Genomic DNA, 15,054 nt, shown 5'->3' with positions numbered 1-15,054 from the left:
CAGCCCAGCATCCCTGGGGTGCAGGGGCACACAGCTTTGGGGGTCCTGAACACCCAAGGGCCACCTGGGGCTGAGCCAGGACAGCCCGTGGCAGAGGCACAAGCAGCACCCAGCCTTGGGGGTCCCAAATGCCCAGGGACCTCCCAAGGGACCACGCAGAGCTGAGCTGTGGCAGCCCGTGGCAGAGGCACGGGTGGTGTTTTGCCAGTGCCACAGGGACAGGTCAGCTTGGCCCACGACGGTCAGGGCCAGGAGGGAACACTGGTGCAGGACAGGCAGAGGGTGGATGGGGAGGGAGAGGAAATTTCTGCACAGCACGCTGGGAGAACGGGGACATCCCCGTGATGTCCCCTCAGCGGGATCCTGCAGCAGGGAGAAGCAAGAGCCTGAGGACAAGGCAGCTGTAATGGTAGACAGGGCTGAAGAGGAGGAGGACGGTGTCAAGGTGTCAGCATCCATGGGATTCATATCCCTGCACTGCCCTGCTTCTCCCTGACACAAAGTCCTTCCCAGGGGAGTCGCAAGAACACATTCTCCCCTGCCTGCACCTGTCACAGCTTCTCCCACCGCCCAGGGGCACTTCAGCCAGGCCAAGCCAGGTACCTGGGATGCCAGGTGCAATGCTGGCAGCTCCCAGCACCACCCCCTCTGCCCACCCAGGGATGGGGTGGACACTGCAGAGCAGGAGCTCCCAGCCTGCCCAGCATCACCTGCAGCATTCCCAGCAGCACAGATAACACCGACCGCTCTCCCACACTGGGCCGGGTCCCCAAGGACAGCACTGGGTGCCATACTGGAGGACCCGCTGCCAGCTCCCCCCTCCTCCCCTCCCTCCCAAGGCAGCCGCCGGGGCTGTCGGTTTTATTTAGAGCCTCGCACAAACACAGCCAAGATATCTGAAGTGACTTGGCACCATCAATCTGCGCACGGCGTCCGCCCGCACATCCCCGGCCCCGCCAGCCTCCCCCTCAGCCCCAGCTACGCCCATGGGGCACATCCAGCCTTAATTTAGCGCTGCTGGGAGCTGAGAACAACTCCTCAGGCTTCAGCACTCACCTCTGTCTGGGATCCCCTGGCAGCTGGAGGCTGCATTCAAGGGCTGTGGCCACTACTGCTCCCACTGGAAAAACATTTGTGGCCCGTACTGGTCCTGGGAAGCCCAGCACAGCCATCCTTTCCCTTCACAGAGCTGGCCAGAGTAGCCAGCAAGGAGCAGGGATCCAGAGGAGCCCTTGGATTTGGCCTTTTGCACATGGCAATAATTTCTTTGCACAGGGATGGGACACGGGGACACATCACTATGGTCCACAGGCACCTCACAAGAGGAAGCAGAGGGGGCAGGTGCTGAGCTCTGCTCTCTGGTGACCAGTGATAACACCTGAGGGAACTGCATAAAGTTCTGCCAGGGAAGTTTGAGGTTGGATATTGGGTAAAGGTTCTTCCTCCAGAGGGTGGTTGGGCACTGAACAGGCTTCCCAGGGCAGTGGTCAAAGCCCAAGCCTGCCAGCGCTCAAAAAGCATCTGGACAATGCTCTCAGGCACAGGGTGAGATTCTTGGGGTGTCCTGTGCCAGGACAGGAGTTGGACTTGGTGATCCTTGGGGGTCACACTGAGCTCAGGATATTCCATGGGATTAGCAGTGGTTTGTGGAAACCCTGCAGCTACACCATTGTGGGCAGCGCATCCCACCCAGCCCAAGTCCAGAAGCAGGGACCCTCAGGGCAAGCGAGTGCCCAGCAGGAGGGAAAATGCCAGGGACACACTGCAGCCGTTCCCAGCCACCTTCCCTGGTTATTTTTACATGGAAGCACAGTTCCTGGAGGCCTGGTTGGCTTCAGCCTGTCTGGGCTGTTCTGCTCGGTGCTGAAGGTTCAGACAACCTGTTCTGAGGCGATTACAGAGCACAGCCAGCCTGCACACAAGCAGCAGCCACCGCAGAGCATTTGGGAAGGGAAGTTAGAGCTTAAAAAAAGCTCTGCAAGAGAAGGTACCGCGCAGAGCAGATGGTGCAGCGCGAGCTTCCCGGGAAGAGCTGCTATTGCTCCCCATTAGGAAGCATATGGGCAGGCTCAGCTGCCTCCCTCCCCTCCTACCCATGGCCCTTCCATTCGGCATCACAGGGGCCCAGCTCCAACGTGAGAGGTTTGGAGGATACACCCTGGGAGGGCAGCCCCTGCCCTGCATCAGGCAGGGATCCTGGGAGAGAGGAGGATTCGGCTCCTTGTGTGCCTGAGACAGAGGGACAATGCAAAATTTTGGGAGTGCAACTCTGCCATTATCATCATCCTCCTTCTGCACAGAACACCCACAGTGAGCAGGAGGCTGTGGCACCTTGGCAGGGCGGGCAGTGCTGCCAGGCTCTCCATGCTGCCAGCGGGCACCCAGGCTGCGCTCACTCGGCAGCATCTCCAAGCTTCAGATCAAAATCCCCGCTCTGGCAGGGAGGATTCCAGAGACTCCGGGGGATTTCGGAGCTTGGCTCTCCCTGGCCCCAGGACCTGGGCAGCAGCCAGCATGGGGACAGGGCAGCATTTCAGGAGAGCTTTTCAAGAATAAGTTGATTTTCACAGCTTTGAGGAACAGTGAGGAACTCGCATCGTGCTGCTAGCACCTGTTTAGGGAAGGCACTTGCTCCGTGTGGCAGGGCTGGGCCAGGCTCAGCCACCCCTGTAGGTGTGGGGGCTGGGCAGGCAGGGGTCTTCTCCCCTTCCCTATTCCCAGCCAGGACCACGGGATCAACGTGCTTTTTGCATTCCCGTGTTCCCAGCTGGGCAGCTCTGCGCAGACAGCAGGATCTGCTCCCTCCCCAGGAGGAGGTGGGGATCCTTCCACACACAGGGATCCCCAGCCAGGGCAACAGCACCCCATCTCTTGTCAGAGCCTGGCAGCATCCAACGGGAACAATTACAGCCTTGCCAGGGTGATCCCAGTGGAAAGTCTTGCAGCACTGGTTTTGCCCAGACTGTTCTTTCATCCCTTAATCAGTTGCCTGTCTGATCCTCTCCCAGCCCCGATGGCCCCCGGGAACAGCGGTGGCTCACTTGGCTGGAGGGGATTCGAAGGGGATGGAGATGGGAGAGGTTCTGGTCTCTGCCCTGCAGGGCCAAACCTGGGTCTGTTAATGAATCACATTTCACTAATGGACGTGACTGCGGCCTCTCCCTACCTGGGACTTTGTCCCTTGTGATCCCCACTCCAGCATGGGATGGCACAGTGGGAGCAGTACCAATAGCCTGAGCGGCCACATCACACCAAGACTCAGCAGTTGTCCCAGAGGGCTCAGTCCACCCTTCAAAACCCAAACCAACTTAGGCATAAACAGAAAAAACCACCGATACTTTGGACATGAGCCTGGAAAATACCCCAAATTCAGCAGCCAGATGTGCTGTTTTGGGGCTGTGGGCACAGAGCCATGCCCAAGCACAAGCAAGCAGCCAGCACTTGCAGGAGCCCTCCACAATAATGACTCAATGATCTTAGAGGTCTTTTCCAACCTCAAAGATTCCTTGATAAACCCAAATAACGCAGCACCGTGCACATGGAGCTGCAGGGACTCACTACCCTGAGGAAACTCAGAGGCAGCCTGGCCCAGTCCCAGCCCCAGACACCTCCCAGCCCAGCCCCAGCACCCTGAGAGGTGTTACTTTCACAACTCACCACAACAAAACACCCAGTATGACCACATCAGAGCACCAGGCCCGCACAAGGTCTGTTCTGGTACCCACAAGACAGTGCAGCCTCCACACAGCCAGAGAGCGGCACGTTCACCCCATCCATCCTCCAGCTTCAAAGGCAAATTTCAAAACCCCTCTACCTTAAGATCTAGGTGGACATATCCTACAGCCCCTGCTCCCCCCATGCCTTAGTCTTCAGTCAGTACCCAAAGAGGGTTTTCAGCTGGGAGAGAAACACACAAATGTCTCCTGAAGAAGGGAGCACCAATTACACTGCTGATATTTAGGGCTTCCAGCACAACAAATGGAGCTGCAGCTTCATTAGGTACCTTGCCAATTTAATCCGAGACATCCAGTACAGGGGAAGCTTAATTTAGTTTGTCTCAATGTTAACTTATAACAAGCAATATGTTAACGTGGGGATGGTTTTCATGGACTGTGACCCAGGGAAGGGGCACCCACAGCCCTCCAAACAGGGATTCTTAAGAAGCAGGGGGATGTATCCTACCTGTCTCATACTCCTGGGATAGCATCCACCACCATGAACACCTGCAGCTAGGGAAGAGGTGCACCCTATCACCCCCTTATGTGGGAGAGGCCCTGGAGAGGGTGATGAGGTGCAAGGGCCTCATTAAGGCTGTGATTGCCAGGAGAAAGGTGGGGCTGGGCTGTGGGGGATGCTCTGAGCAGCCTGTGCATGGGCTTTGCCCCTCACCTTTTGAGGGGGCTCATGGGAATTGCCTGTAACTGTTTAAGCCAAGCTTTTATTGGGTGGTTTAGGAGTTACAGCTGAGTTATTTCAGCTCTCTCAGGTCTTTGTTAGAGCTCTCAGGCACAGTTGGTGCAGATGGTGTGGGGGAATGGGTGGGGTGAAGGTGAGGTGCTCCCCGGCATGGGGGATTTTTTGAGGAGGCCCCTCTGTGCACACTGGCCAGACCCACTGCCTGTTTCTGCCCCCTCCTTAGGGAGCAGGGGTCCAAATCCCTTAATTTTAGAGTCCCTCTGCCACTGAATTAATCCCCAGCACTGCCAGGATCAGCTGGTTCCCTCCAAACCCCTGAAATGACTTCCAGGGAGGATGAGGGAGGGATGCAGCACTGCCTGCCCACGCTGGGCTTTGCTGGGTTGGAGCGATGCTCTGAGTGCCCTCATGGCATTCACACACTGTCACCCTGGGCTCCAGCAGCGGCAGCAGAGCCCAGGCACTGTGAGACCACCCACCACTACCAGAATGTCCACCACTGTCTGCCAAGCAGGAAGGAAAACCCACGGGCTACGGCGGAGCCCATACCCACAGTGCAGCTCTCCCATCCAGGGCCGGGCCGTGCTCCCAGGCTGCTCCCACCCCGTAGTGGTGCCCTGTGGGATGCTGCGAACAGGGTGACTCGGCCGGGCTTCCTTAATGCAGCCCAGCACAGTCACACTCTGGGGGAATTCCTCACAGGCTGTGTCAGAGCAGGAAAGGTGGTTTATATCCTGTGCCTGGCCTGGAAACGGCCCTGGCTGACCTGAAGTGAGGGGTTTTAGGGTAAAACTGCTGACAGGCCAGGAAAACCCAACGGCACTGCCAGCTGGGAAGGACAGGGCTGGCAGTGCTGGCGCCTGTGCCCACTGAGGTGCCTCGAGTGCTGGCAGGGCTGTGCTGACCTTTGCTGGCAGGCAGGAGCCTGCCCCTTGTCCCAGAGAAGGGTTTGCTCTCTGCTGTGGGTCTGCAACACGTGCACAGCCCCAGGACTAAGCTGCACGGGAAGTGGTGCAGTGACCACCCCTGGAAGTGTTCAACAAACGTGTGGATATGGCACCTGGGGACACGGGTTAGTGGTGGGCTTGGCAGTGCTGTGGGAATGGTTGGACTCAATGATCTTAGAGGGCTGTTCCAACCTTAACTGATGACAGGGAAGAGGCCCCCACTCAGGGCGCTCATCAGGGACACTGGGTGGCCCCAATCCTGCACCCTTTGTGCCAGTGGTTGCAAAACTGTGGGAGACATCTGTGCTGTCTGTCTGTGGCACGACTGGGCTCACCCCAGCTCTGATGGGCTCCAGAGCCACACGGAGCCTTGGTGTCCATCCTGGGACCCTTTCTCAGCCCCAGGAGCAGAAGTGCTGAGGAGGAGGAAGTGGCAGGGAGTGGGGGGAGGGCAGGCAGGGTCAGGCAGAGAGCTCCAGCCGTGAAGGGACATTTCAGAGCTGGGTGTTAATCATTGATGGGCTCCTGGGAGCTGTTTGAACTAAAGCCTCCCTCCCCCCTCTAGAGGGGGAAGTTCTGCACTGTACTGGCTCATGGGGAGCCAGCACTCAGATCCTTCAGCACACAGCCAGCCCCACAGAGCGATGCTGGAGAAGACCTTGGTCTCCCCTTGGCGGTACCACCAGGACTGTGGTGGAGCTCAGAGCTCGGCCGAGGGGAGAGCGATATCATCTCAGTTTTCTAATGCCAGCTGGGGGTTTTTTTCTGCATCCTCTCCAAGTTCTTTGTTGATTGCAAATCGTTATCATGAAAGCGCATCCGAAGCTGCAGCAGCAGATAACGCTGTGCTGCCGGGCCGGCGGCTGGAGCTCACCGAGGCTGCTCTGCCTGAGAGTCCTGCGGCAGCTGTGGATGGAAATAAAACTGCTAACGTGAGGGATTGATCATGTTCAGCCAGCTCAGCCCATTGCTTCCTGCTTGGCAGAGCCCTTGCTGTGAAGTGCTAAAATCCAGGCTTAGAGGTGGGATTTGTGCTGTGAGACCCTGGCACCTCGGCACTCACCCTGCTGGAGCTGGGGAGATGCCCCATGGAGGGCACATGAGGTGTAGGAGACCCGGTACAACCCCATGTCACCCTTTACTGCAAAGGGAGATGGTGTGTCTGGCAGTGGGAGCTTCATGGGGTCATGTGTGACAGTGCCAGATCCGATGCCTCACGGTGGGAATGGCACAGCTGCTGGGATGCAGGGGGGGATGCACCCCCTGAAACAGCCAGACCCAGCCCCTGGAAGAGGATGCTGACCAGCCCTCAGGGCCATTCCCAGCCCTGCTGCCAGGCTGTCCCTGTGGTCACTGTCCCCATGTTGTCCCCACAGCAGCCCCAAGGCTCTCCAGACCTGTTGTCTCTTTGTTGTGGCTCTGTTGAGACCAAACACATCCACCCACACTGCCTGACCCAGCGCTGCCAGCTCTGTGGGGCTGGGGTTACTCTGGCCCTGCTGCTGGAGGCTGGATGGAGAAAAATGCTTCTCCAAGGGGGTTGTGTGGTTTGTCCTTTTTTTTTTTTTTTTTTTTTTTTTTTTTAAGTTGAAAGGCAACAAAAAGCGGGTGGATTAATTTTGGCAGGATCCACCATGCATCGCTCCAAGGGGCTGGCCCTGATAAGGAGCTGCAAATCCGAGCCGCCAAGTGCTGCCATCCCGCTGGAGCCTTGGAGGGGCATCAGGGATTAAGAGGGTCTGTGTGATGTCTAACAGGTTTAGAAAATATTGCCTGGGATTATCCACTCGCGGTGGTGACCAGAGACCTCTGAGCCGCGGCAGACGCCGGCATCGGCTGATGTCTGCTGGCGGTGGGGGGGGTCCTGCGTGCGGGAAACCTGATCTGCGTGTGCCTGTTTGCACTCGTGTGCACGTTCCCTCGTGTGCACACGCGTGGATGTGCCGCAGCGACGGCTCTGGGGCGAGCTGTAGGAGCGAATGGGGCTTGTCGCCCCCTGACAGCGCGGGGGCTGAGCCGTGCCCGGCCCCCCGTGGCTGCCAGCCCTGTGCTGGCTCTGGGGTGCCAGAGGGGTGCTCCAGCCTTCGTTGTGCTGCAGCTCTGTAAGGGCAGCTCCTGACCGCCAGCGTTAATGATATCCACCCAATTAGCCCAGCCTAGCCCCAAGGATTAGCGGATGGAATCATCATCCCAAAGCGTAAGCAGTTAACGCCGCTAATTAGTCATCGCGTGAATCCCAGCTCAACCACAAACCGCAGCGGCCGCGGTAGCCGTGGGCAAGGGGTGATGCCCACCCAGCCGGGCTCCGGGAGACGGGAGCTGTTTACGGAGAATGTGCCGGGCTCGGGGATCCGTTATTTTTACACGTTGCCATAGCTACTGATACCATTATAAAATTAAGCCTGAACCATGTGGAAGAAATGGATCTGTCAGAAGGAATTATTTTCGGGAGCGCGCTGTGGGTCCGAGCACTGCCCACCCCAAGGCCGGCGGCGAGGGGCCGAGCCCAGAGGGGTGATAGGGGTCCCCGCTGGAGGCAGCTGCATCCTGCCCGCGGGCACGTCGCTGGAACGAGGCGCCGGGCAGGCTGCGGAGCTCCGGGATCGCCTGGAGCCACCGGCGCCAGCACAGCCCCTCCGGGCTGGCAGCATCGCTGGGCACGTCCAGGGTGAACAAAAGCCCGCTGAGAGGGAGCTTTCAGCCCGCGCTGTGCTCCCTCCCGCAGCGCCTGCTTTCCCCCTTCTCCTGCCTCTCTCAATATTTTTCCCTTTCCCTGCACTTCTCTGCAGAGGGACACTTGTGCCGGGCTCGGGGCAGCCAGCGCTGGGGCCACGGCCAAGCACAGCCGCACTTTAAGGTCGCTCAGTGCCGGAAGGAGCAGGGAGCGCCAGGGACCCCACAACATCCTGCCCTCGGGACAGGGAGCTCCCCAAAGGGTTTCCCTACCTTAAGCTCTTCTCGCTGGACAAAACCACCTGAAGCATCCCCAGGAGCATGCACGGCTCACTTCGGGTACAATGTACATGTGGATGTTGGGAGGACCAGCACCACTCCAGAGCGACTCCAACAGCTGGTCCAGCATGAAGAGCCCCGGGAACCCCAGTGCAGGACCCCCCTCCCATCCACCCTGGCAGCCTCACTCAGGCACCGGCAGGACCCAGCACTGCAGCTTGATCCGCCCTCCCCGTGCCGGCTCCAGAGGGTGATTGTCCCTGAGCAATGTCCCGTCCAACACTGAAAGCACAAAGTGATTCTTTCTTAAGCACTGGATGTTCCTGCTTGTCCCACGGCCCTGGAAACCCCTCTTTAATCACTGCCAGAGCCTTGGCCTCACGGTGTCCCGCAGTGAAGGACCTCATGGGCCAAAGGAGTGTTGGGCACAAAGGATGTGCATGACACTTTTCAATTTCAGTGCCTGCCCCCTCCCCCTGCGATTGAAGAGATGAGGAATGGTCATAGGGCAGCTCCCCATTCACCCCACACCCCTTCAGCTCCAGGGATTTAATGAAAATTATTCCAGATTGGCCAGAGAGGTCCCCAGTAGCAATAACTGCAATAGCACAACCTCCTATTAGACACCAGAGAATCCACAGGGACAAGCAGCATCCTCCAAACACCTCCAGCTCTTCCCAACTTAAAGTCCTGGTCTGCAGCCTGGGTGTCCCAGTTTGCTTTGTGGGCATGGCTGGGTAGTGCCTGGGAGTCCATCTCCTCCCTGAACATCCCAGTGTTCCAGTGTCATGGGGTGGCTGCCCCGTACCCTGACTGTCACTGGGGCTGTGCCTGGGGGCTGGAGATATCCCCACTGTGCTGGCGAGAGCCCTCACTCTGTCGGGAACCCAGGAGGGGATGAGGCTGGCAGTGAGGCTGTGGCACAGAAACAGTTCCTATGACAACCCCAAATCCCAGACCTGTTTATCCCCTTTGGTGAAAATCCACAACAACCGTGAAACCAGGGAATAAGATTCAATAGTAAGACGTGAAATAAATCAGGACCAGTGTAAAGCATGTCACCATTTTACTCTGGCTTCGTTCACTTTCCAAGGAAAAGCCTGAGAAACAGGGAGCTGCAAAGGGGTGAGCTAACAGGTTTGGAATTGGAGGGAGCAGGATCCAACTGTGCAGCATCCCAGGACTTCTCCCTCAGGTTCTCTCTTCTGGCAGGAGCTCAGCTCAGGGCAGCCAGCAGGAACAAGCAAGACCCATGAAGCATTTCTGAGGGACAATCAAAGTATCTCCGAGACCCTCTCACTCCCTCCAACCCCCTCAAAGCACCCAGCTGTTCCTCCAGCTTCTGCTGCTCACTGCTGCATCCTGGCACAATGTCCCCATGGCATTGCCTGGTCCCCTTGGCATCATGGGGTCCCTATGGCATCACAGGGTCCCCATGCCATCACTGGATGCCTGTGGTGTCATGGGGGCCCTGTGGCATTGGATGCTCTTAGACCTGTGGCTATTTGGGTGATGTTAATGTGGAAACGGACTGGCCTGTCTCTCCCTGGGGATGGGCTTGTGGCCACCACAGTCTCACGGTAGCTAGGACAGGGATGAGGACAGAGCAGGGGAAAAGGGTGTCTTGGACAGAGACAGTCACAAACCAGGCCCTTGGCTGGAGCTGCTGCCCTGTCAGACACCAGAGGAGACCAGCTGGAGCGATGACTGCTCCTGGAGACACAATATTCCCTGGGCACCCACCTCAGTGACAGACACTGCCACTGTGGAGTGTCTCTGCTTCTCATCACTGAGCTGGAGCACTCCAGGACAGGGCACAAGGCATTTATTCCTGTCTCTCCACTTTTCTCCTTGCCCAGCCCTGGCTCCAGCACAGCTCAGCATTGTCCCACTCCCCACAAGTGCAGCCAGCCTTCTCCTCTCCCCCAGGACACGAAGGAGACACCTGCATCCCCCTGTTTCAGCCAGCCCATGCACTAACCGAGACCATGCTCTTCCTCGGCCTTAATTAAATCACTGCTCCCCTCCCCTTGCTGCCAGGACCAGCCCCTTCCATCAGCCATTCTCCAGGCTAATTGCTCTCTGTTACTCTGTGTTTTCTGCTGGAGGCTCATGCTCCCTGTCAGCTCCTGGAACAGCCCACGCTTCCCACTCTGGCCCCCCGGCACACCATGGCACACACCACGGCACACACCACGGCACACACCACTGCCCGGCACGCCCTGCCAGCCCACTCGCCTTGGCACCTCCAGGAGATGTTTCCCACCTCTCAGCATCAGGAGCAGATCAGATGCCAGAGCAGCCCCTGAGCATCCCCTGGCTGCCCAGAAACCCATCACAGTGCAGCCCAGATCAGCCTCCCCAGCCCTTTTCCTTGGCTTTGCCATTACATGAGGTCCTGGCACCAGGCTCACACACCATGCTGAGGACCAGCCCAGATAAACCTGGCACAGCACTGCCCCAGAGTGTCCATGCACAGCCCAAAACCTGCATGTCCTCTCCCCCCGGGACACCAACATTCCCAGCACCATCCAGGCACCACCTCAGCTCCACACTAAAGTCCCCAGCTGTGGCAGGAGGAGCCTGGTGGGTGCCAGTCCCAACCCCAGCACTGCCCTGTGCTCCCCCCAGCCATGGCAGCTCCTGACCTCCCACACACACCCACCGAGCGGGTCACTTATGGGATGTGACAGCCAGCAGCACCAGGAAAACAGCACGGATGAGCAGTGAATCCATGACCCCAGCACTGCCTGGTGCTGCCCCCCGAGCAAGGCTCTGCCCCCCGGCACGCTCCTACCTTGTGTCCGTGCCCAGGCGCTTGTTTGTGCTTTCACTGCAGGCACACCCCGGGCTGGTGGCTTAAAGGATTTTCCTTTAATAACCACCAAATCCCTCCCCTGGGCAGTAAGCTGCAGACCTGGGCCCTTTCCTAGGTGCAGAGCACTCTGCTGGGGCTCTGCTCACTCCCTGCTTTGCATATGCTCCTATCAAACTGGATTTCCCCCCTCCTGATTCAGCCCAGTGCTTAAAAAGCCCTAAATCCCCTTGAATTTCATTTCCCCTGGTCCTCGAGGTCTATCCCCGGTTTTGGTCCCACCCACGTATTTTACATACTCGTGGTCACAGCCTTGATGTGAGATTTTCTGCCAGTTTTGGTTTTGTCCTGCTCAGAGCCCGGGCAACCCAAGTCCTGCTCAGAGCAGCCACTGCCTCAGCTGGGAAATGATCCATGGCTCCACTTGGGAAGCGATGCTGGGAGGGACTTCATCCCAGCACCCCTACCCCACAGCCCCCCACTGAGGGAGCCAGGCTGAGACCAGGTGCTAGACCTCTGACCTGGCAAACTGACAACCACCACCACGCCCACAGGGTGCTGAGTGTTCCCAAGCTGCCCCTGAGAAAGAACTGACCCCAAACTGTCCCCACTTCACATCCCCAGAGCAGGGGACTCTTACTCAGCTGTGCAAATGAATTTCCGTAGTGGCATTTCTCCCCCCCGTGACAATTCTGTCCCCTCAAGGATCTCCCTGCCAGCCCCACTCCCCTGGGTCACACTGTCTTGTTTCACTTCTCTTTTCTTATCTCACAGAAAAAAAAGTAGATAAAGCTGAAAACTGGCGACTGTATCAGCTTTCAAGGTCACAGGCAGCGGTGCTGGCAGCAGGTTCCTCTGCCTGGAAAGCCTGTTTTGGCCTCAGTTCCTCCTGCCAAGGGGGCTGCTGGGGCCACACGTGGTGGGAGCTCAGCTGCTACAGCTGGGGAGGTGGGTGGTTGGGGGGCTGTATGTGGTGGCCGGGTGTTGCTGGGGGCTGCAGCAGTGCCCAGTGTGGAGCGTGATCCGCAGCTTCCTGCCAGCGCCACCTCTGCCCTCTGGCTTCCTGCCACTGGCCCGCTCCCCTTGGAGGTGGGCACCGAACACGTGGGCACAAAGCAGGGAATGTGCGTGGGGCAGATGTGCAGGAGCAGATGTGCATGAAGCAGATGTGCACAGACTGGCTGGGACTGGAGCTGGAGATGTGCACGGACCAGGGAAAGGGGCAGAAGGGCCAGCTGGCACCATCTGCCCTGGCCTTAACAGCATCACAAGCCCCTTGAGGAGGGCAGGGAAAGGTGGGCGAGGGCTGGGCCTCAGCCTGGGGCAGCAGCACCAGGGGCTGTTCCTGAGACCTTCCCCCTGCCTTGCCAGGAGATACAGGTTTCATGGGACTGAGCAGATTCCCTGGCTGGGGCAGCTGCCTGGGGCAGGTGGGAGGTGGGAGCTGCCCAGGGGGCTCAGCAGTAGCACAGGGGGGCTGTGGGGGGCACACATCCCCCCAGGACCCTGTGGGACAGGCACTATTGCTCTTGCTCTGAGCACAGCAGGACTGGACAGCATGGCTCTTTGCTGGCTTTAATGAGGGTGGTGACAAGGTAACACAAATTATGGACCTGTTAGCCGGGAAAGGGCCAGTGGAGGCCCATGCTGGTGGACACAGGTGTGTGTGAGGTCCTCCTGGTGTCATCAGCACCAAACAGCTTGCACAAGGCGGAGGTGCTTGGCCTCGTGGTCTGATCCTGTGGTCGAGAGGGCTTCCAGATCCTGGGAGAGCTCTCCTGAGCTGGGGGCATGGCGAGCTGAGCTGAGACCGGGGTGTGCCATGCAAACAGCTCCACTTCTTCTTTATTGTGCCCTGCAGAAACATCCCTGCTTCCTCCTCGACACGGCCTGGCCACGCAGGCAGCAGTGCCACGCGTCACTTGGCAGCTACCCTGAGGCTGGCATACTCAGTGGGGGCTGTGCCCGAGCTCCTGCTGCGCCGCGGGGCCGGGGGCAGGGGCTGCAGGTCGGCGTAGTGGATGTCGTTCTCCTCCTTGCTGCTCTGCTGCAAAAGTGCACACAAATGGGGAATGCTGCCGCAAGGAAAAGCTTGCAAAAACAACCCTAAACCATAGAACGTCCTGAGTTGGAAGTGACCCATGAGGATCACTGAGAACACCTCCTGGCCCTGCACAGGACAATCCTAAGAACCAGGTTCAAGCCAGGCTGGTGATGCCACAGCTGCAGAGGTGGCCCTGTGCTATGGTGCAGAGACCACATGCAGGCAGCTGCTGCCCACCCAATGTCCCACCTGGCCCCAGAGTCTTGCAGAGCTCCTGCAAGCTGGGGCATCAGCATGGGATGTGTTCCCCCAAACTCACAGCTCAATCTTACCTGGCTGGGCAGGTGGGAGCTCTCTCTATCCAGGACTTCACTGTGGGGGGAAGGATAAGGATGGCCATTAGAACTAAAGGAAGCCAAGTCGTCCCCCCCCCCCCCACCCAGCCCGACATCCCCCCCCCGACTTTTTTTTTTTGTGGAAGGCAGAGAGTAGGGACCAAGTGCTGTCTGCATGTCTGGGCTGGGCTCAGACCCATGGTGAGGGGCTGCAGGGAGCTCCCTGCCATGTGCTTCCATGAAATGCAGAGAGAAGGAACAGAACTGTGAACCTGTGAGTAAAGGACTTTTTCTGTGGCAAATTTCTGCTCCAGACAGGAAAGGAAGCCAAGATAAAGCAGGTGGATAAGACAGTTTACTCATTTAAGGGTGCAGAAGGAAGAGGTGTTGAGTACAAACCTGGGGGTGCCAGGGGTCCCTGCACAGCACTGCAGAGGGACAGACGAGAAGCTGCCCACGGCCACTGTCCCGGCTGGGCATGGGCTGCCCGCCCTGCCTTGGCGCTTCCTCCTGTACATGCAAAGGGCAACAAAGAGGCCAAGGAGGAGGAAGCAGAGCACCACAGCTGCAGCCACCACGCCAGGAACCAGGGCTGTCTCTGTGGAGACAGAGGCAGAGCAGAGGGTGGTGGGTGTGGGGCAGAGCAGGACCTTGCTGTGGGCAGGGTGGGAGCTGTGGGATGGGGTCCCTGGGAGCAGTGTCCCGCTGGGCTGCACTCACCACGCACAGATACCTCTGTGCCATTTCCATGCCGAAACATCTCCTCTTTTCCATTGCTCTCCTTGGTGAACTTCACGCAATAATAGGTGCCAACATCATTGGGCTCAAAGTTCCTGATGTGAATGGTGAAGTCTGTGTCGGACCCAACCAGTGCTCTCATCACATTGGGTAAGGAGCCCCCTCTCTGGTCATAGACGGTCTTGTTCCCACTGCCCAAGCCCTTCAGCCACCTCACAGGACCAGGGGCAGCGAATCCAGACGTGGTGCAGTTCAGGGTGAGCATCTCCCCCACTGCCACTGCCACCTTCTTCTGGGGCTGCTGCAGCTCAAAGACCGCCTGGGCATCCACACCTGGGCAGAGACAGGAGGGTTCAGGGATGAGCGATGGGGCGAGGCAAGGGCTGCCTCACAGGCAGAGAAGCCCCAGTATCCCCCAAGTCGCAGCTGAGGGATACCCTGGGATGTGGCAGAGACAACCTGCAGGCATCAGGAGGGAGGAAACCCGATTCAAAATGAACAAGAGGCAAATCTCAAAAATGAGCAGGCTGCCCAGAGCAGTGGTGGAATCACCACCCCTGGAGGGATTTAAATGACATGTAGATGTGGCACTTGGGGACCTGGCTTAGTGGTGGCCTTGGCAGTGCTGGGTTAATGATTGGACACGAGGATCTCAGAGGGCTTTTGCAACCGAAACAGTTCTGTGATTCTATGATTTGATAAATCCACATCCCGTTCTGTCATTTGCAGGAGGTGCAGCAGCTGCCTGGAGGCCAGAGAGGTGCAGAGGGAGCCAAGGGAAACTCCTGGCAGGAAAAACTCCTGAGT

At 58.3% G+C, this 15,054-nt stretch overlaps 1 protein-coding gene across 2 annotated transcripts in view; it reads right to left on the bottom strand.

The window, feature by feature from the left end:
- LOC103617661 (tyrosine-protein phosphatase non-receptor type substrate 1) overlaps positions 1 to 14,731 on the bottom strand; it is a 27,811-nt gene extending 13,080 nt beyond the window's left edge. For both annotated transcript variants that reach the window (XM_017733642.1, XM_017733644.1), the window contains exons 1-2: positions 14,707 to 14,731; positions 14,230 to 14,580 (exon numbers count right to left, since the gene is read on the bottom strand). In XM_017733642.1, the coding sequence (XP_017589131.1) occupies positions 14,230 to 14,580; positions 14,707 to 14,716 (361 nt within the window). In that variant the 5' untranslated portion in view covers positions 14,717 to 14,731. The remainder of the gene's footprint in view (positions 1 to 14,229; positions 14,581 to 14,706) is intronic.
- Between the last annotated feature and the right edge of the window lie 323 nt (positions 14,732 to 15,054).

This window comes from Corvus brachyrhynchos, unplaced genomic scaffold, assembly GCF_000691975.1.
Source record: "Corvus brachyrhynchos isolate BGI_N302 unplaced genomic scaffold, ASM69197v1 scaffold10, whole genome shotgun sequence".
Lineage (NCBI taxonomy): Eukaryota > Metazoa > Chordata > Aves > Passeriformes > Corvidae > Corvus > Corvus brachyrhynchos.
The sequence above is the reverse complement of the archived record's forward strand: the minus strand, read 5'-3'. Positions and strand labels throughout refer to the sequence as shown.